The sequence below is a fragment of the Podarcis cretensis genome, assembly GCF_951804945.1.
Source record: "Podarcis cretensis genome assembly, chromosome: 8".
Lineage (NCBI taxonomy): Eukaryota > Metazoa > Chordata > Lepidosauria > Squamata > Lacertidae > Podarcis > Podarcis cretensis.
This window is the reverse complement of record NC_137177.1, coordinates 92,158,117-92,181,877: the sequence shown is the minus strand read 5'-3', so window position 1 is coordinate 92,181,877 and position 23,761 is coordinate 92,158,117. Positions and strand designations below refer to the sequence as shown.

Sequence of the window (23,761 nt, the reverse complement as noted above, 5' to 3'; positions counted from 1 at the left end):
AAGACGCCCGCCCACCCAGTTCCGGTCTTAAAAATAAAACAAAGCCCCCATTGGTCGCGACGCCCTGTGGGCGGGCCCAGGGCAGCAGCGCCCTCGCGAGAATGGCCGGGCGGGAGAAAGCGGCGGGCGGGCGGGAGGCGCCATCTTGAAGCCAGAGGCCGTTCCTTGGGAGTGGTCAGCCCGGCCTGCCTCCCGGGAAGCTCCAGCTGCTCTCACAAATAAAATGCCCAGCAGCCCAGACGGGAGGGGAGTCCGACATGTGTGAGGAGATCACAGCCCGAGTCCTGACACGCCTTCATTTCTGACAGGCGTCCGGACTTTCCCGGACAAAAAGTGATGTCAAGGGCGGGGTTCACGTCCGGGATCTTAGACAAACCAATCGAAAAATCGCGGTGTTTTGTGGCGTTTTTGTATAGAGAAGAAGAAGAGCTCAACAATGTTGGGGTCTTCCTTAAAAAAGCTCCACAACAACTTTTTTTGGGGGGGGGGGTCCCAGGTTTTTCCTTTTTGAAACCTGGCCCCCCTCGGCTCACACCAAAGACGCCTCTTTCCTTGAGCCCCACGTGCCAGGTGAGGAAGTTCCTCGTCCTGCGCTGGGCGGAAGTAAACCCCGCCAGCCTCCCTCTCTTCTCTGCCTCCAGGGGGCAGGCGGGGCAGCACATCAGACATGCCTGCGTGGCTTGGATGCCTCTGGGTCCGCGTGGCGTGGGAGCGCCTTCACTGGCCTCGCACCAAACATGCTGTGGCTGCCCCTCTTGTGGACTGTTTTTGTATTTCTTTTTTAAAATATATTTCCCCTCTATGCCTGGGCTGAATATAAGAGGAAACACCTAGAATCTCACCATGTCAGTTAGATGATTGCTGCCATTCAGGATTAATATGCCAGCCTTCTTAGGGTCCCCAGCATGGTGCCTGTGGGCAGCAGTGTACCTACCAGTATCTCTTACAGCACCTGTGAAAGGTCTCAGTAAATATCCCCTCACAAATCCAAAATGTATGAAAGACTTTTGCTCTTCCTGCTCAGTTCTTGTTACATTGAGCTCTCACCACTCCAAACATGTCCACTGTGCAGTGGGTGACAGGAGTGGATGCCCACTTTCTCTTCTGAACAAAGGGGAGGTGCACAGGGCTTCTCTTTCAGAGCAAGTGAAGTGGGATGGTGGCAGGTGTAGTTCCCTTTCTCTCTCACTGGTGAGGGTGGCTGATGCAGGGGCATGCCTGCAACGTTTTGTGCACCAATTTCTCTGCTCTTTAAGATGTGGCAGCCATTTTGTGTTATGCAACACTCCACTCCTGGCACCCACTTTGTGACTGGCATCCACAGCACTCTCAAAATCCGATGTGCTCACTGCTATTCAGGACAACTTGCAAGTAAAACATTAGAAAATGCAATGAAATGACATCACAGTAATATAAGATGAAGAAAGGTTCAACAAATAAAGCAAATACATTAAGTAGGAAATTATTTATTTGGTAAAACAAACGAATAGGTAAAGGTAAAGGGACCCCTGACCATTAGGTCCAGTCGTGGCCGACACTGGGGTTGCAGCACTCATCTCGCTCTATAGGCCAAGGGAGCCAGTGTACAGCTTCTGGGTCATGTGGCCAGCATGACTAAGCCACTTCTGGCGAACCAGAGCAGCGCACAGAAACACCGTTTACCTTCCCGCCGGGCAGTACCTATTTACTTGCACTTTGACGTGCTTTCGAACTGCTAGGTGGGCAGGAGCAGGGACTGAGCAACGGGAGCTCACCCCATCGTGGGGATTCGAACCGCCGACCTTCTGATCGGCAAGTCCTAGGCTCTGTTTAACCCACAGCTTGAATTAAAAAAACCCTCTTTACCATCTGATGAAAGAACAAGTGAGGGAACCAGTCAAGCATTCTAGGACCAATAATTCCATTATATTTGCTGCAAAAACCCCTTCCATATCAACCTGCCCTTACTCTAAGATCAGCAACTGAGGCCCTCCTGGAGGCCCATCCTCAGTATCAGATACCTGGTGTGCTCTCCTGGGCCCAACTCTATATAGGGGGCTAGTTAAGATGCTTCTTTATGATGGGCACTTAAGGAGAAAAGCTGCAACTATTGCATTAGCAATGATTTGTTGTTCTTCATTAAATTTCTATACCGCCCTTCATCTGAAGATCACAGGGTGTTTTACAGTATAAAAACACAAACATAACATAATGACAAACAAAAACAAAAACTCCAAATCCACAGTTAAAAAGGCCAAAGATTGTTTAATTTGCCAAAGGCCTGGGAGAAGAGAAATGTTTTTGCCTCTCCAGGAAAGGCTCACTCTCATGTTGCAATTCTCTGGATCTCATGGAGGAGGTGCACGAAGGAGGGCCTCCGATGACGGTTGCAGAGACCAGGTAGCTTCGTAGGGGAAAGATGACCCTTGAGGTACTGCTGTTTAACACTTTATTGGGACAAAAAACACCACTTTGAATTGGGCTCGGAAACTAATTGGCAGCCACTGCAGTTGGATCAGTGTTGTCTGCTCAAACCGTCTTGCCCCAAATTCTGCACCAGCTGAAGTTTCCCAGCTGTCTTCAGAGGTAGCCCAATGTAAAACGCATTGCAGTAATCTAACCCAGAGCCTACTAGAGCATAGATGACAGAAATTAGGCCATCCATGTCCTTTGATGTGTCGTTACATGTTTGTGTCATTTTGTGGGTTTTTATGGATTTGCCTGTTGGAAAAAATACTGCGCCTTTATGCAAATTATTTAAAATAAATGAGTTTGTATAGATACTTAAGATATGTATGTCAGAGGCTCATTTATAATTCTATTTCATGAATGATTCATGTTCTTATGTAGCTGCATTGTTTTATAATTTCTGAATGTCCCATGATCATATTATGAAGCAGTCGTGTTCTATGTTATACATCAGTGGTTCCCAATTAGGGGTTCGGGGACGCCTGGGACTCCCATGGAATGCACCCAGGGGCTCTGCAGCCCCATCCCTTGCCTCCCCCCCAACTATTTTTGTTTGTTTGTCATTTTTGCAGGGTTATGTCACGAATTGTATGGTCTGTGCAATTTTTCAGTATATGGGCCAAAATTGGTTTTGAAATCACACTGCAATAACGATTTTGACCCGGCAATACATAGCAACAGATCACTCCTCACTCGAGGGAGAGCAGGGCAGCCGGTTGCGAGTCTCTGCCTTTCCCTCACACTGATGGAGAATATCACTTCAAGGCGCTGTGGCACCACCTTCCCCCGGCACTGAGGCAGAGCAGCTTTTCTCTTATGTTTAATTTTTTATTGGTTTTTACACATATTTTCCAGCATATCCTTTTAAACATCGTTTCAAATTTTTTGGCTATCTTTAGGCCTAGGACTTCCTTCAACCTTGACCAGTGGTTTTCTAAAATCATTTCTAATTGTGCATTTTGTTACTTTTCTTTACATTTCCAACATTTTTGTCCTTTTCTTTACATTTCCAACATTTATTGTCAGTTTTATACATTTCAGCTAATTTCACTAGTGTTGTACATCATTTTCATAATATTTTCTTTCAGTGCACTGCAAGCAGTAAATTTTATTCCCTCTTTCCACAGTTTCGCCCAATCTATTTGTATATTGTGACCAACATCTTTAGCCCAATGAATCATAACCAATTGAACTTCCTCATCTTTCAGATGCCATTCCAATAATAATTTGTACATTTTAGATAATATTTTAAATCTATTATTTAATAACTCCAATTCAAATTTGATTTTGTATATTCAAATCCATTTTTTCTTTTTATCCTCTTTAAACATTTTGTTGACTTGACGATAATGCAACCAACCATTCACCAAGCCTTTTACATCTTCATATGGTTTTTGCTTCCATTGGTTCTCCATCTCTGTTACTAATCGCTCATAGGTGGCCCAATTTTTACCCATGTTTATCTTTTTTACACTCATTGCCTCAAGAGGCGAAAGCCACCATGGTGTCTTGCGTTGTAATAGATTTTTATATCTGTCCCACACCTCATACAATGACTTTCGAAATACAGTCATACCTCGTGTTATGTTTGCTTCAGGTTGAGAGTTTTCAGGTTGTGTCCCGCGGCGACCCAGGAAGTACCGGAAAGGTTTACTTCAGGGTTTCGCCACTCGAGCATGCACAGATGCGCAAAATGACGTCACACGCATGCACAGAAGCGGTGAATTGCGACCCGCGCACTCAGAGACGCGGGTTGCATTCTGCTCATGTTGCAAACGGGGCTCCAGAATGGGTCTTGTTCGCAATCCAAGGCACCACTGTATGTGGTTTCCAAATCCTTTATGAACTTTTACTTTATCATACCAAAGATATGCGTGCCATCTGAATCTGTTGCCAAATCCTTCCAGATCTAAAAGGTCTTTATTCTCCAACAACATCCAATCCCTTAACCAACAAAGGCATGATGCTTGCTTTTCTCACTCAGCAAGAAAGCAGCCACAGAAGGACGTGCATCTCCACTGGATGCCCCACGGACTGCGACTTGATGCACCCCCACCCCCTCCCACTCAAACCATGCAGTGGAGGTGATGCCGCTTCCTTTCCTCCCCCCCCCCCAATCTCTGCGGCTGCTGCTTCCTGCATTGTGGGGGGATGTTGGACTAGATGACCCTCGGGTCCCTTCCAACTCTCAGATTCTGTGATTCCCTCATCTCCACGCCTGATCAGCAGGCACCCCACCTGTGCGATCTCCGTGACTGCTCCTTCCCTCATCCTCACACCTGATCTTCAACTTCAGGCATTGTGATATATCAGATTATTATTACTAATGATTGATTTATTGAATTTATATACTGCCCTATATCCGGAGTTTTCAGGGTGGTTCACAGAACAAAATCAAAATACAAAATAAAAACCACCCAATAACGATGTTTAGCTGCTGATATATCACAGTGTTGAAAACCATATAACACTCATCCCTAGTCTGTTTTTTTTTAGTATACCTAAAATTCTTTAAAGACGCCTGCTCCTTGGGAGAAAGGCGATGACAAACCTAGACAGCATCCTAAAAAGCAGAGACATCACCTTGCCAACAAAGGTCCGTATAGTTAAAGCCATGGTTTTCCCAGTAGTGATGTATGGAAGTGAGGGCTGGACCATAAAGAAGGCTGATTGCCGAAGAATTGATGCTTTTGAATTATGGTGCTGGAGGAGACTCTTGAGAGTCCCATGGACTGCAAGAAGATCAAACCTCTCCATTCTGAAGGAAATCAGCCCTGAGTACTCACTGGAAGGACAGATCCTGAAGCTGAGACTCCAGTACTTTGGCCACCTCATGAGAAGAGAAAAGACTCTGATGTTGGGAAAGATGGAGGGCACAAAGGAGAAGGGGTCGACAGAGGATGAGATGGTTGGACAGTGTTCTCAAAGCTACAAACATGAGTCTGACCAAACTGCGGGAGGCAGTGGAAGACAGGAGTGCCTGGCGTGCTCTGGTCCAGGGGGTCACGAAGAGTCAGACACAACTAAACAACAACAAAATCCTTTGATTATTATGGGCTACCCCACCGTTTTGTTCAAAAAAAATTGCTTTGTAGAGGTAAACTACCTTAGAGTTATCAAATTTTTCAAAAGTGGGGGATCCGTGGCTTGGCTTTTGAAAAATAGGGGGTCCTCAGTAATTAACTAATTGGGAACCACTGTTATAAACCAAGCACTGCTATAAGGTTTTTTCTTTTTGTATTCCAGTGTACTTATTATCAATTATAAAAAAATTTGGTGCAGCGCAAAGCACATTTTTATTCTGAAAGTGTGGCCCAGTTTTTTAGCCAGTGTTTTAGCAGGTGGAGGTTGCATCTTGGAGCCGCATCTCATGAATCGCTCCAGGCAATTTAAAGCACCCCTCCCTGCAACAGAAAGAATCCTGGGAACCATAGTCTACCCCTCAGGGGCTCCAATGCGCAGTCCCTTAAACCACAGGTCCCCGCATTCCGGAGGGGTGGGGTGCCTGTAAGCTTAGGATCGGGCTGCGCGCGCGGAAAGGACCCCTTCTCCCTCCCGAGCCCTCGAGGCGACCACGTGGCTGGCTTGGGATCCCCGCTTGCTGATTGGCTGGCGCCCCGGGCGACCGAGGGATGGAGCGTTCGGGCTGATTTTTGAATCGGGCCGAAGCAGGTGGGAGTTGGGCGGCGGCAGAAGCGGCCGGAGGAGTTTTTCCGCAGGTAGAGAGCGGGGTGCAGCCTCCCTCCGAGTGCAGCCCCTTCTTGCCAGTTCTTGGGGTCCTTTTCCTCCCCTCTTTTCCGAGGTCTTCCTTCTTGCATCCTTCGCTGGGATCAACCTTCCTCTCCCACGCCTGCCTCCCAAGGCGGTGCAGTTCGCAAGGTGGCCTCAGCCTTGAATGCCCGCTGCCTTCCAGGGTTGCGGTGCATTGGCAACGACCTGCCTGCTTGTAATATCAAAGTACTTGGTGAGGTGCAGAAAAGGTGCAAAGATACTGGATCTTGCATGCTGTGGCCTCTAAGTACCACCACCACCTCCTCCTCTTCCTGCTGCTGCTGCTGCTGCTTTGTGCTAGATGCCACTGCTTTTAGCCACGATTCTGAGTTAGCCCCTATAGTAACCCTCTTCCTACCTATAGTTACTCAGAGCATGATATATCACACACATAATGCCAGGTCAATGATGAATAAAACCACTGCCATCCACGACCTGATTGTGGATGGAGGATTTGACCTGGCATGTGTGACAGAGACCTGGTTGGATGAGGCAGATGGGCCTGTCCTTGCCGCTGCTTGCCCACCAGGTTTCTCTTACGCACAGCAACCCAGGTCATGTGGGCGGGGAGGGGGGGTTGCAGCGATTTTTAGGAAGTCATTAGTCTGCACCAGGCGTCCTATTGGGAAGACCCAGTTTTCTGAGTGCATGTTCTGGGAGTTGGGCAATAGGGGCAGTACAGGATTCCTACTGGTGTACCGACCTCCCCGCTGCACCAAGGATTCCCTGCCCGAGCTGCTTCAGGTCGTGGCGGATATACTCCTGGAGACACCTAGCTTGGTTGTCCTGGGGGATTTTAACATCCATGCCGACACGACCTTACAAGGGGCAGCTCGGGACTTCGTGGAAAGCATGGCCTCCATGGGGCTGTCCCTGAATAAGTCTGGCCCAACTCATAGCCACGGACATGCCTTAGACTTGGTGTTTACCTCTACGGATGTTGGTGATCTGACATTAACTAAAAGCGAAACAAAAGAAGTGCCATGGTCAGATCACTTCCTGGTGCAACTGGACTTCTCCGCAACCCTTCCCCTCCGCAGGGAGGTGGGACCGATTCGGATGGTCCGCCCCCGCCACTTAATGGATCCAATTGGCTTCCAGAGAGTGGTAGGGGATGCTTTATCCCAAGTTGATGGCCTTTCAGCTGATTCCCTGGTGGCACGCTGGAATGCGGAGTTAACCAGGGCTATTGACTGTCTGGCTCCGAAGCGCCCTCTCCGATTGCATGGAGCCCGGACAGCCCCGTGGTTCTCCCCGGAGCTGAGGGTGATGAAACAATCGTTGAGACGGCTAGAGCGCCGGTGGCAGAAAACTCATTCTGAATCAGACCGGACACGGGTTAGAGCTCAACGTCGAGCCTACCAAGTGGCAATGGCGACGGCGAAGAGGGCCTTCTTCGCCGCCTCCATTGCATCTGCAGAAAACAGCAGCAGGAGACTTTTTCAGGTGGTTCGCAGTTTATCGGAACCACCTGTACCACCGGGGCCTGGTAGGGACCCCAAGATCTCCTGCAATGCTTTTGCAAAGTTTTTTGCAGATAAAATCGCTCAGATTCAGAAGGAAGTAGACTCCACAGTGGGAGCAGGGCCAGGGCGGGAGAGTGCTAGAGTTCTGTCTGGTCCTGTTATATGGGATCAATTCCAATCTGTTACCTCCGAGGATGTGGACAGGCTGCTTGGACGAGTGAAACCGACCACCTGTCTTCTTGATCCTTGCCCATCCTGGCTGATAAAAGCGAGCCGGGAAGGGCTGGGCGATGGGCTTTGCGGGGTGGTGAATGCCTCCCTCTGTGAGGGAGCCTTCCCAGACCCGCTGAAAGAGGCGGTCATTAAACCGCTTCTTAAAAAAACATCTTTAGACCCGGCCAATTTGGCCAACTATCGCCCAGTCTCAAATCTTCCATTCTTGGGCAAGGTGATTGAGCGGGTGGTTGCTGAACAACTCCAAGCACGCCTGGAGGAAACGGACCATTTGGATCCCTTCCAATCGGGATTCAGGCCTCACCATGGGACTGAAACTGCCTTGGTCGCGCTGGTTGATGATCTCCGGCGGGCTAGGGACAAAGGTGAGAGCTGTTTCCTAGTTCTGCTGGATCTCTCAGCGGCCTTTGACACCATCGACCATAACATCCTTCTGGACCGTCTAGAGGGGCTGGGAGCTGGGGGCACTGTTATACAGTGGTTCCGCTCCTTCCTCCTGGGCCGTGTTCAGAAAGTGGTGGTGGGGGATGAGTGTTCAGACCCTTGGGCCCTCACTTGTGGGGTACCTCAGGGTTCCGTCCTCTCCCCCATGCTTTTTAACATCTATATGAAGCCGCTGGGAGAGATAATCAGGGGGTTTGGACTGGGTGTTCATCAGTATGCAGATGACACCCAGCTCTACCTCTCCTTTAAATCAGAACCAGTGAAGGCGGTGAAGGTCCTGTGTGAGTGCCTGGAGGCGGTTGGAGGTTGGATGGCGGCTAACAGATTGAGGTTGAATCCTGACAAGACAGAAGTACTGTTTTTGGGGGACAGGAGGCGGGCAGGTGTGGAGGATTCCCTGGTCCTGAATGGGGTAACTGTGCCCCTGAAGGACCAGGTGCGCAGCCTGGGAGTCATTTTGGACTCACAGCTGTCCATGGAGGCGCAGGTTAACTCTGTGTCCAGGGCAGCTGTCTACCAGCTCCACCTGGTACGCAGGCTAAGACCCTACCTTCCCGCGGACTGTCTCGCCAGAGTGGTGCATGCTCTGGTTATCTCACGCTTGGACTACTGCAACGCGCTCTACGTGGGGCTACCTTTGAAGGTGACCCGGAAACTGCAATTAATCCAGAATGCGGCAGCTAGACTGGTGACTGGGAGTGGCCGCCGGGACCACATAACACCGGTTCTGAGAGATCTGCACTGGCTCCCAGTACGTTTCCGAGCACGATTCAAAGTGTTGGTGCTGACCTTTAAAGCCCTAAACGGCCTCGGTCCTGTATACCTGAAGGAGCATCTCCACCCCCATCGTTCAGCCCGGACACTGAGATCCAGCGCCGAGGGCCTTCTGGCGGTTCCCTCATTGCGAGAAGTGAGGCTACAGGGAACCAGGCAGAGGGCCTTCTCGGTAGTGGCGCCCGACCTGTGGAACGCCCTCCCATCAGATGTCAAAGAGATAAAGAATTATCTGACATTCAGAAGACATCTTAAGGCAGCCCTGTTCAGGGAAGTTTTTAATATGTAATGCTGTATTGTTTTTAACACTGATTGGGAGCCGCCCAGAGTGGCTGGGGAAACTCAGCCAGATGGGCGGGGTATAAATAATAAATTATTATTATTATTATTATTATCAACACACATATGTTGTTCTCTTCCAGTGGTTCCCAAAATGAGTGGTAGTGCCCCCTGGAGGGTTTACCTTGGGGGAGCTAAGAGGCAAGGGGGACCGTGGACGGGTGCTGGAGGTGTAAAGGACCATCAGACTTTGAAAAACTGGTATCTGTGGATCAAGTTCATCCGTTTTGTCAACTTAATTAAACTGAATAGTTTGAACAAATGTGCAATTAATTGCTACTGGTTTGAATTCTATTGTGTTACCTTCCTTGGTGGGCTGTGTAAATTGTTGTTCCAAAAATGCTTGTTCTAGAACAGGGTGGCGGGGGCACTGGGGATGAGTTTATGGAACTAAGGGCATGATGGCTCAAAAAAGTTTTGTAACCACTGTTCTAGTCCTACACCAGCAAGTTATCATCTGAAAGTCCTCTGTTTTCACATATTTGTTCCTTAATAAATCTTTAAAAATTTGCGAACTCGCCTGATCTGTCACTGCCTGGCTCCAATGGTGTGTGGATTCTCAAGGACCCCAGAAATGTATGCTTTGGAACAGTAGGGCTCTGACCTTGCTGAGAGATGCTGGAGCCACATTTTAAGCTGTCAGTACAAAATCCTACAGTGGTGCAGAGTGAAAGACCTTGGGACTTTTTAAGAGCAACATGCAATTGTTGCTGCTTTTTGCGTGTAGATAAGACTCACAGACTCAACTGTCAAAAAGCGGAGGCTATGTGCGGTAAAATAACCGCCCTATGGTAACTTTTTTCTTCTCGCATTGTCATGATCATTTTTTGATGGAAGGCTTTGCAATGAGGTGGTGGAGGCTTTCAGCCCTGCTGCCACTGTATTCTGGTCATTCAAGTCGAATGCACATGAGTGAGAAGCAGGCCCCCTCCAGACTGGCGTTCTGCCGCTGTGTGTCCTGAAAGTCCTTGTGTGCTGCTGCTTCCTGTAATGCAACTGTCACAGAATCGTATAATGGTAGAGTGGGAAGGAGCCCAAAGGGTTAGCTAGTCCAACCCTGCAATGCAGGATCCTGGAGTTAGAGTCCTCAGCCCCTCCAGACAAGTGTTTCATTGAGGTGTATTCTGCAGCATGTTCTTGCTGACATGATTACAGTACATTAGTGATGGATTTATTCTGCAATGTTTCCTTAGTGCTGCCACATTACTGCTCCTGAGAGAGGCTTTAGTGCAACGTAAGTGGGACAGCCCACCCCCAACATTTGGGTTATGAAAAGTTAAGGGATTTTAGCAGAAAGTTAAAGGACATGCACTGATTGGAAACAAGCAGGATGACCGCTCCCAAACTTTGCAGACACAAATAGTATTGAAAGTGGGATCACGTATGACTGTCCCAATAGCATCATGAGCACAAAGCAGCATGAATGAGAAATAAAATGACCTCTGGAGATGCCTGCAATGAGGAATAGTCTATTCCGTCTTCCTGAGTGATTCACAAGAGCGAAAACTTTTATTTGTGCTGTAGGTACAAGAATAAAACAAGACGCCCACATTGGGGTGGGGAAGCCTGTAGGCCTTCAGATTGGCTGGACTGCCGTTCTCATCACCCCTGACCCCTGGCCATGCTGGCTGTTGCTCCTGGGATTCATCTGGCGTCTTGGGAGTTTGGGTGCAACTCAGCTTGGAGGAGTTAAGACGAGAGAGGGCAGGCACCCACATTCCCATACTATCCCTGCCCCTTTCACCCATCAGCTGTCTTCTCTATCTCCTTCTTGCTTAGACTGACATGTCTTGGGTTGCATCCTGTTTACCACTTCCTCCTCAGACTTCTATCTCAGACTTCAAGATGAGAGGTCATCTTTAACTCTTCTATGAGAGAACAAAGGAGCAAGCGCGGCTTTCTTGTTCTTCTCTGGACTAGCTGGATAGAAGTTTCTAGTTCTAGTTTCAGTTATGTATTTCCTGCAATAAACAACTTTACTATTTTCTTCTCTGCAAGCATTTATCTCTGTGTGATTGTGACAGGCAATGTCTCTTCTCTAACCAAGGTTTCACTAGTTTAAACACTGCTTGCTCTGCATACCAAAAGGGTTTCAATAAGTCATTCACCAAGTTATCCCAATCAATAGTATTGTTAATGAGTGGCAAAAAAATGCTTTAATAAATAAAATAAAGTAGCTTAAGCACCAGACAGATGATGACTTCCAATAAGCCACCAAATTGGGGGGGGGGGTGGGATTTATTCTTTGTAGCAAGAAGATAAATATTGTTTGCCTCCCTTTCCCTCACTCCAGGTGGCTGGAGGCCTTCCAGAAAGCAGGAGATAAGGCTGCTTTCCCCAGCTGCTGAACTCATTCCTTTAAGAAACTCCAGAGAGCAGGCAGAACAAGCTGGAGGAGACATCAGCAGAGTTAGCCATGAAGAAGGCAGGGAAGCAAAGCCCTGGAGGCTCCTCTTCATCCAGTGACCCGCAGGGGACATCCAGGGATGCATCAGAGCAGATGTGCCCTAATCCACCTTCCCAGGAGGATGCGGTCAGAGTCACTTCACTTCCCCACCCAATACAGCCATCCTACAGCATGGAGCTGTTTAACCCCTGGCAGGACCTTCGGTGGTACCAGATCCCCTTGTCATCTTCAAGGAGGCCCAAAGCAGGCCTCTTCAGCTTTACATTCCAGTCCAGCCTGGAGGAGTACCAGCAGCTCCGGAAGTCCAAGAATCTGAAAATCGGCCGGCCCTTCTCCATGCCGCCTCTTTCTTCTGTTCCCTTGATGCTCACTGATGGCTCCCAGGAAGCACCACACAAGAGGGTGAGTAATCCCTGGCCAAACGTGAAGCTAGAATTTGGGGCTTGGGAGGGAGGAGTGTGCTCATGGATTGACTCCTGAGGCTGGTGTGTACTGTTGCCTTTGTTGTCAGTCCAAATAGATATATGTGCAAATAAGTATTATTTTTAGAGTGTCCGAAAGGCACATGCCCTGCCCTTAGGCTTAGACTCTGAGAGGGCAGAAGACCGTCTTGCCCAATGCCTCTTGGAAGCCTCCGGCAAGAGGGAAGAGGCACTGCTCAGTGGCAGACGGTCCCAGCTTCAGTCCTTAGTATCTGCAGGTAGGGCTGGGAATCATCCTTGTTTATAATGCTAGAAAACCTCTGCCAGTCAGTGTGGACAATACCAAGCTTGTTACTGAGTAGATGGACCAAGGATCCAACCCTGTGGAAGGCAGCTTTCCATGTAGAGAAATGGTAGAGGGGGAGGGATCCGTTTGGCAATGCTAGGGTGCAGAGGGTCCATCCTGCTGGAACCGCAATGTTCTTTACTTGCTGGTGGTCTTGCTGTGATGGAGGTGAAGGGGCTACCCAGCAGCTTGCGATAGGAGCCAGTCCTTCTTCGGCTTGTGATAGGAGCCCGTCATTTCCCTTCCCCAGCTGTCTGCAGCTACGTGGCAACAGCAACTAATAGTCGCAGCAGAGTTCTTTCTGGAGAGTGTGGGGAGGAGAAAGCAAACTCCCTCCAGCTGTTGCGGTTGCCTAGAAGAGTTCAGGCTGCTCTTTCCCTAGGTGACCCTTGGTCATCCTCGGCTGGTAGATACCTCGAGTTACAAATGCCTCAGGTTACAAACTCCGCTAACCTGGAAGAGTTACCTCGAGTTGAGAACTTTGCCCCAGGATGAGAATGGAAATTGTGTGTCGGTGGCGCAGCAGCAGCTAGAGGCCCCATTAGCGAAAGTATGCCTCTAGTTAAGAACAGTTTCAGGTTAAGAATGGACCTCTGGAACGAATTAAGTTCGTAACTAGAGGTACCGCTGTACATCGTGCCACAAATGTCCCAGTACAAATTCTAATTCCCAAGCATCCTGCATTACCATGAGATCTCTGTAAGCATGAATTGGGTCCTATCAGTTTTGTTCCCAGCACAGACAGCCAAACTGCACACACAAGACAGTAGTGCAAAAGCCACAGAAAGCGCTGATGAAGTTGCTGCAGAGAGGCTTCCTTTGGATAATGACACACCTTGAACGATAATTTCACAACATTGTGAAATTTTGGAACAAGAAGGAGATAGATTAAAACTGCAGAGCTTTGACAAACTAAAAAATAAAGTACGAGATTGGCTTCATTATTATCAAATAAGGAGGTTTATAACTTGGACAAGAAAATTGGTTTTCAGGTGGAAAAATCAAAATTGGAAACAGAATTGTTAGATCCTAAAACTAAGAATTTGTCAAGAATGTATAACTTGCTGTTGAAATGGAATGCACAGGATGAAACGGTTAAATCTGTTATGATTAAATGGGCACAAGATGTTGGACATAACATTATGATGGCTGACTGGGAAAAGTTATGGACCACAGGTATCAAGTTTACGGCATGTAATGCCTTAAGAGAGAATATAATGAAAATGATTTACAGGTGGTACTTGACACCAGTCAAGCTTGCAAAAATTTATCATTTGCCCGATAATAAATGTTGGAAATGTAAAGAGATTGAAGGTACATTTTTTCACCTTTGGTGGACATGCCCAAAGATTAAGACCTTCTGGGAGATGATCTATAATGAAATGAAAAAGGTATTTAAATATACCTTCCAGAAGAAACCAGAGGCCTTTCTCCTGGGCATGGTCGGCCAATTGGTGCGAAAGGAGGATAGAACTTTTTTTATGTACGCCACAACAGCAGCAAGAATACTTATTGCAAAGTATTGGAAAACACAAGATCTACCCACCCAGGAAGAATTGCAGATGAAGGTGATGGAGTACATTGAACTGGCTGAGATGACTGGCAGAATCCGGGACCAAGGAGAAGAGTCGGTGGAAGAAGATTGGAAAAAAATTAAAGTTTATCTTCAAAAATATTGTAAAATTAAGGATTGTTAGAAAGATGTTGGAAAATGAAAATTATGTGGTTTTGGCAGAAAGGACATAAAGGATTAAGTAAGAATGAATTGGTGAAAGAGAGAATGTAAAGTCATAGTATATTAAGACAAATTATTAAGATAAAAACAAGGTTGGAAGGATTTGCTGAAACAATAATTTGAATTAGGATACAAAAATGGGAGGTGTGAGGAGGTCAAGGAGATAAGTAAAGGAAAGAAAGCTATGTAAAGGTTCGAATTGTTCTTTTTTTTACTGATTGTATTTTTTCTGTCTTTTTTCTGTCTTTTTTACTTTTTCTTTTTGTAACCTTTAAAATTTGAATAAATATTATTTTTTTAAAAAATGACACACCTTGAACAGATGTCCCTTTTGTCCTACAGCAAGACGGCCGCAGGCGCTCAAGGGCTGGTGAAGCCAAAGGTGGCAAATCCCTCTCCTGTATCAAAGGTAATATTTTAAAACAGGGGTGGGCAAGACGTAAGGCTTGTTGGATCTACGCTTCTCTTTTTGCTAGAGCCCTGAGATTTATCAAGGAGAACCAGGTGCAAAAGGCACCCAGTTTGAATGAAAGAGCAGGGAGCCTCTGAGCTGAGAGGTAGGTCTTCAGGACTGAGAACGAACTGAGCTCACACAGTCCTCCCCCCCCCCATTAGCTCTCTACATTTCAGCAGCCTGATTTAAGTTGGATTTCTTTTCCATTGCCCCTGAGTCATGTTGATCTGCTGCAAATCATTCAGAGATCCACCATTATATTTTGATCTACCTTCTTCCCACCCTTGATCCAAAATGTCACCAGTGACTTTGGCAGTGCAAAGGGATTGCTTCTGGTAGGCAATCCCCTAAGGTCCTGCTTCGAAGACAACTCTGCTTTGCTGGACCTTACACCAGGGCAATTAATGGATACCCTTTGCTTTTCCAGAGGCAATGCTAAAAGCACAACAATGGCCGTAGTTGGCCATCCTTTTGCTGTCAGTGTGATGAAGGAGGGTTTAGGGATTCTCATAAATGGTTGGTGGCAGGTGAGTTCACCTGAGTGGTTCTTCAGTGCTCTGGCCCCTCAGTCAGACTAGGCTTGGTGGATCAAGGGTTCCCCCCAACAGGCCAGCTAGGAAACACTGCCTTATGAAACCATCCAATCCACGTCAGCTCCTCATTCTGGGGTTGCTTCCAGATTTGCTTCCACAGAATTTCTGCAGAGGTTTATGCTATCACCACCAAGTGGCTCATGAATGTGTATTTAGCACTTGCTATTTATTGCAGTGTTCTTGCTTTTTGTAGGATCTCAGCTAAATCATCCATGGCAGATGGCCATCCAATCTCTGCTGTGGGTTGTGATCCCATGGAGAGAGTTGAAAGGGAGGAGTGGATCATACGTCTGATAAATGCAGGCGTAACTCAATTTCTTTCTCAAAATGTAATGCCCCAACAATTCAAAAAGTGTTTTGCATTGGCTTTAAAAATAAATCCAGCCAGCAGAAAAAGATCCATATCCAGTTTGGCAGTCCCAGGCTCTGTTGAAAGGGAAAGTTTTGATGCATAATGTAAGGCCAGGGTAATGTTGTGGTTATACAGCTGGGAGACCAGGGTTCAAATCCCCACTCAGCTATTATGCTCGCTGAGTGACCCTGGGACAGTCACTGTCTCTTAGCCTGACCTACCTCACAGGTTTGTTGTGAGAATACTACAGATGAGGAGGGGAAAAGCCAGGCCTGCCACCTTCAGCTCCTTACAGGGAAATGTGAGATGTAAATAAAATAAAATAAAATGTGTTGAAGAGCCATGAAGCTGTGAGTCCCACCACAGATAAAGCCCTCGTCTGAGCAGCCTCTGGTTGTACTTTGGATAGCAAGGACCCCCAAGCAGGTCCTTCTCCTTTCCTAAGACATTCTAAGCAAGGTGGGGGGAGGCGCTCCCTCCCTTATCCTTGACTGCACCAACTGCCCCTAATCCTGGGGGTCCTCACCTTGCTCGCCTTTCATTCTCAGCCCCCACCCATAATATGGAGGGTAGCATTTATTTTAGGACATAAGAAAAGCCCTGCTGGACCAGACCAAAGGCCTGTCTTGTCGTCTTCCCACAATGGACAACCAGGTGCCAGCAGGACCTGGGGCAGCAGGGCTCTCCTGATCTTGGTGCCCTTTGAGAGATTTACCTCCCTGCTGCGTTTGCCTAATCTCCTTTTAGAGCTGTCCATGCTGGGGGCCTGCAGTTCCTTACCCATAGATTTGAGGATTACAATGGTAAAATTTGTAATCTCAAGCACTTTGTATGCTAAACCACATCCTCTTGGAATGCAGCCTACAGAATGGTGATATTTAAAGCACGTGAAACTGGTAGTGCAGCTGTTTTGATGTGGTCAACAGTGGGCCCCTTCAAATGTCCTTTATATTGTCCATTCACAATAAAATTATTTGTGCTCAAGATGGTATTGGGACAATTATATGCAATCCCATGTTCAAGTTTTGGGGGCAGCCAAGGCGACATTTTTCCACCTTCGCCGCATCAAGCAGTTGGTCCCTTACCTTTCCCACCCTGCCCTGGCCACAGTGATCCATGTGACGGTCACCTCCAGGCTTGACTACTGTAATTCGCTCTACGCGGGGCTGCCCTTGAAGCTGTCCCAGAAACTCCAGCGGGTGCAGAATGCTGCAGCGAGGCTCCTCACGGGGTCTCTGCCATGGGAGCATATTCACCCAGTGCTTTTCAAGCTGCACTGGCTCCCGGTGGAGTACAGGGTCAGATTTAAGGTGCTGGTTTTGACCTTTAAAGCCCTTCACGGCCTAGGACCCTCGTACCTACGGGACCGCCTCTCCCGGTATGCCCCTTGGAGGACCTTAACATCCATATATAGCAACACCCTAGAGGTCCCGGGCCCTAAGGAAGTTAGATTAGCCTCAACCAGAGCCAGAGCCTTCTCAACACTGGCTCCGGCCTGGTGGAACGCTCTGCCTCATGAGACCAGGGCCCTGCAGGATCTGATTTCTTTCCGCAGGGCCTGTAAGACAGAGTTGTTCTGCCTGGCCTTTGGCTTGGAGCCAATTTGATTCCCTCCCTCTCTTTCTTTTTCCTTTCACCTCCTGTGAAGAGGCTGCATCCTAATGTTTTAATGTTGTATTTTAATCTTTTTAAAATTGTATTTTAATCAACTTGTTTTTATTATTGGTTGTTAGCCGCCCTGAGCCCGGTCTTGGCTGGGGAGGGCGGGGTATAAATAAAAATTTATTATTATTATTATTTGTTTCCAGTCAGTGCAAACCCCCCCCCCCCGTTGGTAATAATGCAATAGGATTGGGGAAGGCTGGCAGAGTGGAGTGATATGTGTGGACAGTTCAGGATGAATCCACCAGTCATGCACTGTTATTGCATCAAGCACATGTTGCAGAATAAGCCCACCAGTCTGGTTTGCGAAGTAAACGTCTGCATGGCGGAGGAGGGAAGCAACACCAAGGGTCTTCTTGGACTGCAGGAGGAGTCAGCAGAGGGCGCTTTCCCCTTGAAAATGTTACGGAATCCCAGGAGTTTCTCACTAAATGAAAGTTGTATTTTTCACAGGTCAGAAAGCCCCTTCTCTCAAAAGATGAGCCTGCCCTTAGAAGCACCAGTCTAGTGGAACAATATAGTAGGATTTCTGAAACTTCTTAAAACTGGCCTCCATCAGTACAAATGTCTATAGGTCTGAAGCCGAAACAACTTAGTTAAGGGGATGGATCTTGACTCAGGAGTGCTGAATATTCCAGCTAAACATTAGGAAGAACTTTCTGATGCTAAGAGCTGTTTCACTGTGAATCAGGCTTCCTCTAAAGGTGGTGGACTCTCCTTCCTTGGAAGTTTTTTAACCGTTTGATTGGCCGTCTGTCAGGGATTCTCCAGCTGCGATTTCTGCATTGCAAAGGGTTGGACTAGATGACCCCTGGGGTCTCTTCATCTCTACAGTTCTGTTTCTAATCTTTAGGAAGGTTCTTTGAGACCTTCACGTAACAGGTGGGGTCTGTTTGCATCCTGGGTTTATGCAACCCCCTCAAGGTCCTGTGTCAGCATTAACCCAACGTGTACCAGAGCCTTGCCTTGTGAAGGGGCAAGGACCTTAGGAGGGCACAGACGTCCTGCCCTTTGGCCACAGAAATCTTCTCCATCCACTCCTCCGGTGGCTTCTGATTTCTTATCTGACACTGTCCAGGCACTTTCAGTTATATATTTGCAGTCTTAAGGGCCAGATTCTAAACACACATACACACACACCAAAATAAACGCGAAATTCTTAGAAAGTTGAATTCTGTGCTCAGTCCTCCCTGCCCATTGCGCCTTTTGTTTGTTTGTTCCCCTGTGGCATAGTATCATGCTAACTGCCAGAGCATTAACGCCTCTCTCCCTCTCTCTCTCTCTCTCTCTCTCTCTCTCTCTCTCTCTCTCTCCCTTTCTCTCTCTTTCTCTCTCTCTTTCTCCCTGTCTTCGGCAGAGCCCCAGGCCACTTTGCGGCAGATGCAAAAAAGGTCCCAGAAATGCAGGTCATCAGCAGCCCGCTTTTTGTCCAAGAGAGACACAGGCTTCTTGGGAGCTCCCAGCCAGGGACAGAAGAAGGGGCCTGGCAGCAGCTGCAGCGACAAAGAGGGGCAGCAAGGCCTCTCTTTGTATCAGCACGGCCTCCCTAATTTGTTTCCCCCTGCACATCCCCTGGAAGAGGCATCCCACAGCAGCCACAGCTCCAGCCTGTGGGGCAACCCAGACTCGCCGCTGGAGGAAGATCAAGAGGACACCATGTTCCCCCCAGACTGGTCCCCACCCCGGATTGAATTCCTGTACAATGATGAACTGCCGCCCTTGAGCCCTGCCCCAGACCCCGCATCTGAGTACCAAAGCTTGGAGGAGATGCCTGATATCACCCAAGAGCCTGCTGAGCTGCACATGATGGAGTCCACAGCCAAGGCCTCTTCCCCCGCTGGGGACCACCCACAGTTCCTGGAAGAGCCTGTGATCCTGCAGCCAAAGAATGCAACTCTTCAGCAGGCAGAGAGAGTTGGTCCAGTGCTCCCCATGGGCAGTGTCTTTCACATGGCAAGTGAGCAGCTGGAAGGAGCCCCGCTTGAGGGCCAAACCCAGACAAGCACCCAGAGGGCCTTAGAGCTGGAGTCTCCTTTCTTACCCTCTCATAGCCATCCATTGGCCACACCACCTGCCACCTACCTTAGAAGCAGTGCCTTGACATCCTCCAGTGAGCTTGCTGGGGACCCAGCAAGGAGGCTGCCCTATGATTCAGACCAAGAGGAAGACCCAGGCCCAGAGCATTCCTCTTTTCCCACCCCCGCCCATTTCCCAATGACATCCTCCAGCATCTCAGCCTCCCCAGATGAGCTTTCAGGTGCCCCAAGGAGACTGGCTCTGGGCTCAGACATGGATGAAGACACTGATGACCTTGTGTCTCTTGGAGACCTCCTGCAGATGAGCAATTCAGATCCAGGCTCTGAGGACCTTTACACAGTAGGTAACACTCTGTGGACTAGAGGTTTGGAATGTAATGGCATAGAGTTGGCTTAGTTTGGTTCAGTAGCCCATCTTCCTTACCAGTGTGATTTCAGAGAGGTAGCACCCCACAAGGTCCCTGGACACTGTCAAGGGCAGCAGGCCGGATGTCTGATGCAGACTACGCCCCATAGAAATGCACAAAGAGAGACTGCAAAACTGAAGGCAGGGAGAATAACGCACAGCCCGTGGGTTGTGTGGCCGGGCCAATTCTCAATTTAAAGGGAGAGGTAGTTACCGTATTTTTTGCTCTATAAGACTCACTTTTTCCCTTCTAAAAAGGGGAAATGTGTGTGTGTCTTATGGAGCGAATGCAGGCTGCGCAGCTATCCCAGGAGCCAGAACAGCAAGAGGGATTGCTTGCTTTCACTGCGCAGCGATCCCTCTTGCTGTTCTGGCTTCTGAGATTCAGAATATTTTTTTTCTTGTTTTCCTCCTCCAAAAACTAGGTGCGTCTTGTGGTCTGGTGCGTCTTATAGAGCGAAAAATACAGTAAATGCCCTCTGGTGGACCCCCCCTCCTATGTTGATGGAGCCCCCTGGTGGCAGCAGTGGACACAGTACTGCTTTTTACGATGCAATCTGCCTGCCGTTTTAATTATCTGCAATGCTTTTGATGTAGCATTGCTCCGGGGCAAAAATGGTGGCCTGCACGGGCAGCATTGAGATCCTGCTGCTGCCACATGTCATGTGTGTGTCCCTACTGGGTCCTTGGCAGCTGCCCCAGAATGCCAGGTGCCAACACCAGCCCTGTTTAGTAGTTGTGCAGCACTGCTCTGTCCTCGTCTGCTAAAATGACACATTTCTCCTCCACCTTTGCATCCAGCTCCTTTCTCCAGAGCCAGACGGTTATCTCAGCAGCCTTGACAAGTTCCTTGAGAAAAGGTAAGGCTCACCCAGGGATGGAACTCCACTGGTGCATGTTGTGTCTTGCAGCTACACCTTGAAGCAACCTGCGCATGCCATGTGTTCATTGCTGCGTGGGCCCCTCCATTCAGGTTTATTGGTGTGTCTTCTGCATTGGACCCACCCACACATCATTCTGCTCCCCCCATGTTATCCCCCTTATTGCCACATGGGGGGGGGGCTCCTGCGCTGTAGCAGAACAGAGGCGGGGCAAAAAAACTGGGACACCTGAGGTATGAAAAGGGACAGAATTTCAGCAGAAAGTTACAGGACATGGACTGAGCGGAAAAGAAGCAGTAGGTCCATCCCGAAACTTCTGCAGGTGCAGTTGAAAGTGGGATTGTGTATAATTGCCCCAATAAAGTCATGTATTCAGGTAATTTTACTGGGAAAGGGGAATCATGTCTCGCACCCCAGTACCATCGTGAGGACAAGTCATCAGCAATGCCCAATGAAAGGGTTGCTGAGAGGGGCCCTGCCGTCAGGACACAGGAAGAAGAGACTGGGCTTGGCACATCTCAGAACCCACTTGCTGTGGGTGGTTCCATGAAGCATCCATCTCTGGAGAGCCCCAGGAGAGCTGCCAGAGAGCTTTTCTGTTTCAGTGCTGCTTTTATGGTAACTTTATGGAATCCTATCATTGGAGGCTGTGATATAAACCAAAGGTGGCTGGGCTTCTGGCTTTCAGGATCTCCTTGGTTTTCACCCAGAACCTCAAGGCTCAGCTGGGTGGACATATGCTAGCCTTTAGGCCCCAAATTTCTGAAAGAGCACCTCCACCCATACAGACCTTATTGGGTGTTTCTTGATAGAATTCTGCCCCCCCCCCGAAGTATGGGGTGAAGGAGAAGTATGGGGAGGAGTGAAATGCTAATATCGGGAATGCTAGCTTGGAAGAGGGCATTCTCTGGGGCAGCCCCTCACTTTTGGAACTCCATCCCCACAGAGGTGCATGCTGAAGATGAAACTTTCTGCCTTGCTCTTCTGATTTCAAATGGTTTAAATTGACTTACTACATTTTTGTATTGTTATAACCTCCTCTGTGGCCTTGTGGTGAAGGATGGGTAAGAAATTGAAATAACAGTAAAGGAACTGAGTTCCTCTGAACACATGTTCAGCTCAGGAATTTTTATTCAGTACCAGGATCAAACTCACAATTTCTTTCATGAAAAAAGCCACTCACTTTTTTCACCCAAGCATTCTTTCTTAGCAACCTCAGGGAGTGAAGGAGGTTTTCCCTCCTCCAGTTGCTGCCACTGTTAAACAATTGGGGGGGAGACATCCTTGCCAGTCACTCAGCTCTACAAAAGCAAATCCCAGCCTGCCTTTTCCCACTCTTGTTCTATATGCACACCCTTCTCCACGCACTGGACAAACCTTCCACTGGGATTTTCAGGTTGTTGCAGCCTAGATAACATCCATATTCCTCTAAGTCAGAATGGGGAACGTGTGGCCTTTCAGGTGTTGCTGGACTACATCTCCCACCATCCCTGTTGGCTGGCCATGGTGGCAGAGGATGATGGGAGTCCAACAACATCCGCAGGGCCACAGGCTCCCCTACGGTCTTGTGTCTTAAGACTCGGCTTAGTCAAGAACATAAGAAGAGCCTGTTGGATCAGGGCACTGTCCCATCTAGTCCAGCATCCTAAAATCCTAGAATTGTAGAGTTGGAAGGGACACCAAGGATCATCTAGCCCACCCCTTGCAATGTGGGAATCACAGCCAGAGAATCCCTGACTGGTGGCCGCCTAACCTCGGCTTAAGAACCTCCAACCTCTTGAGACTGTCCCACTGTTGAACAACTCCTACTGTCAGAAAGTTCTTCCTGATGTTTAGTCAGAATCTTCTTTCTTGCTTTGAGTCCTACTCTCCAGAGCAGGAGAAAACAAGCTTGCTCCCTCCTCCATGTGACAGCCCTTGAGATATTTGAAGATGGCTCGCATATCTCCTCTCCATCTCCTCTTTTTCGGGCTCAACATACCAAGCTCCTTTAACCATTCCTCATAAGGCTTGGTTTCCACACCTTCCTCTGCACATGTTTGTCAACATCCATCTCAAACTGTGGTGCCCAGAACTGGACACAGTAGTATTCCAGGTGTGGTCCGACCAAGGCAGAATAGAGCGGTGCTGTTACTTCCCTTGATCTGGACACTAGACTTCTGTTGATGCAGCCTAGAATAGCATGAGCATTTTTATTTTTATTTTTTTGCTCCTGCACCACACTGTTGACTCATGTTAAGCTTGTGGTCCACTAAGACCTCTAGATCCTTTTCACAGGCACTGCTAGTGTCTCCCATCCTATATTTGGGCATCTGGTTTTTCCTGCCTAAGTGCAGAACCTCACATTTGCCCCTATTGAAATTCATTTTGTTAGTTTGGGCCAAGTTCTCCAATCTGTTGAGGTCCTCTTGAATCTCAGTTCTGTCTTCAGTGGCAATGGCTACATCTCCCAGTTTGGTGTTATCTGCAAATTTGATGAGCATCCCTCAACACCTTCATCCAAGTTGTTTATAAAGATCTTGAACGGCGGGGTGGCTCCCTATGGCACCCCACTTGTCACTTTTTCCCAGGATGACAATGAACCATTAATGAGCATTCTTTGGGTTTGGTCAGTCCTCAAGCTACAAATCCACTTAAGAGTAACCTCATCCAGTCCACATTTTACCAGCTTCTCTGAAAGACAATCATGGGAGACTTGGTTGAAAGCCTTATTGAAACCAAGATACATTACATCCACAGCATTCCTCTAGTCCATCAAGCTTGTAACTCTTATCAAAAAAAAGAAATAAAATTAGTCTTGCATGCCTTGCTTTTAAGAAACCCATGCTGGCTCTTACTAATCACAGCATCTTTTTCTAATTGCTCACAGACCAACTGTTTAATTATCTGTTCTAGGCCTTTTCCTGGTATGGACGTCAACCAGACTGACCGGTAGTTGCCTGGGCCCTCTCCCCCCACTTTGAAGATGGGGAAAACATTTGCTCATCTCAA

At 48.1% G+C, this 23,761-nt stretch overlaps 1 protein-coding gene across 6 annotated transcripts in view; it reads left to right on the top strand.

Moving 5' to 3' along the window:
- Positions 1–5,799: 5,799 nt before the first annotated feature.
- Positions 5,800–23,761, top strand: part of FAM178B (family with sequence similarity 178 member B) — a 209,065-nt gene continuing 191,103 nt past the window's right edge. For 2 of the 6 annotated variants that reach the window (XR_013842003.1, XM_079988994.1), the window contains exons 1-5: positions 5,801–6,167; positions 11,770–12,285; positions 14,729–14,795; positions 18,805–19,823; positions 20,691–20,749. Coding sequence is in view for 5 of the 6 variants with exons in the window: in XM_079988994.1 (XP_079845120.1) it covers positions 11,893–12,285; positions 14,729–14,795; positions 18,805–19,823; positions 20,691–20,749 (1,538 nt within the window). In the remaining variant the exon portion in view is untranslated. Of the gene's footprint in view, positions 6,168–11,769; positions 12,286–14,728; positions 14,796–18,804; positions 19,824–20,690; positions 20,750–23,761 lie in introns of all 6 variants that reach the window. The other 4 variants (XM_079988991.1, XM_079988990.1, XM_079988993.1 and 1 more) reach the window with 3 other exon arrangements.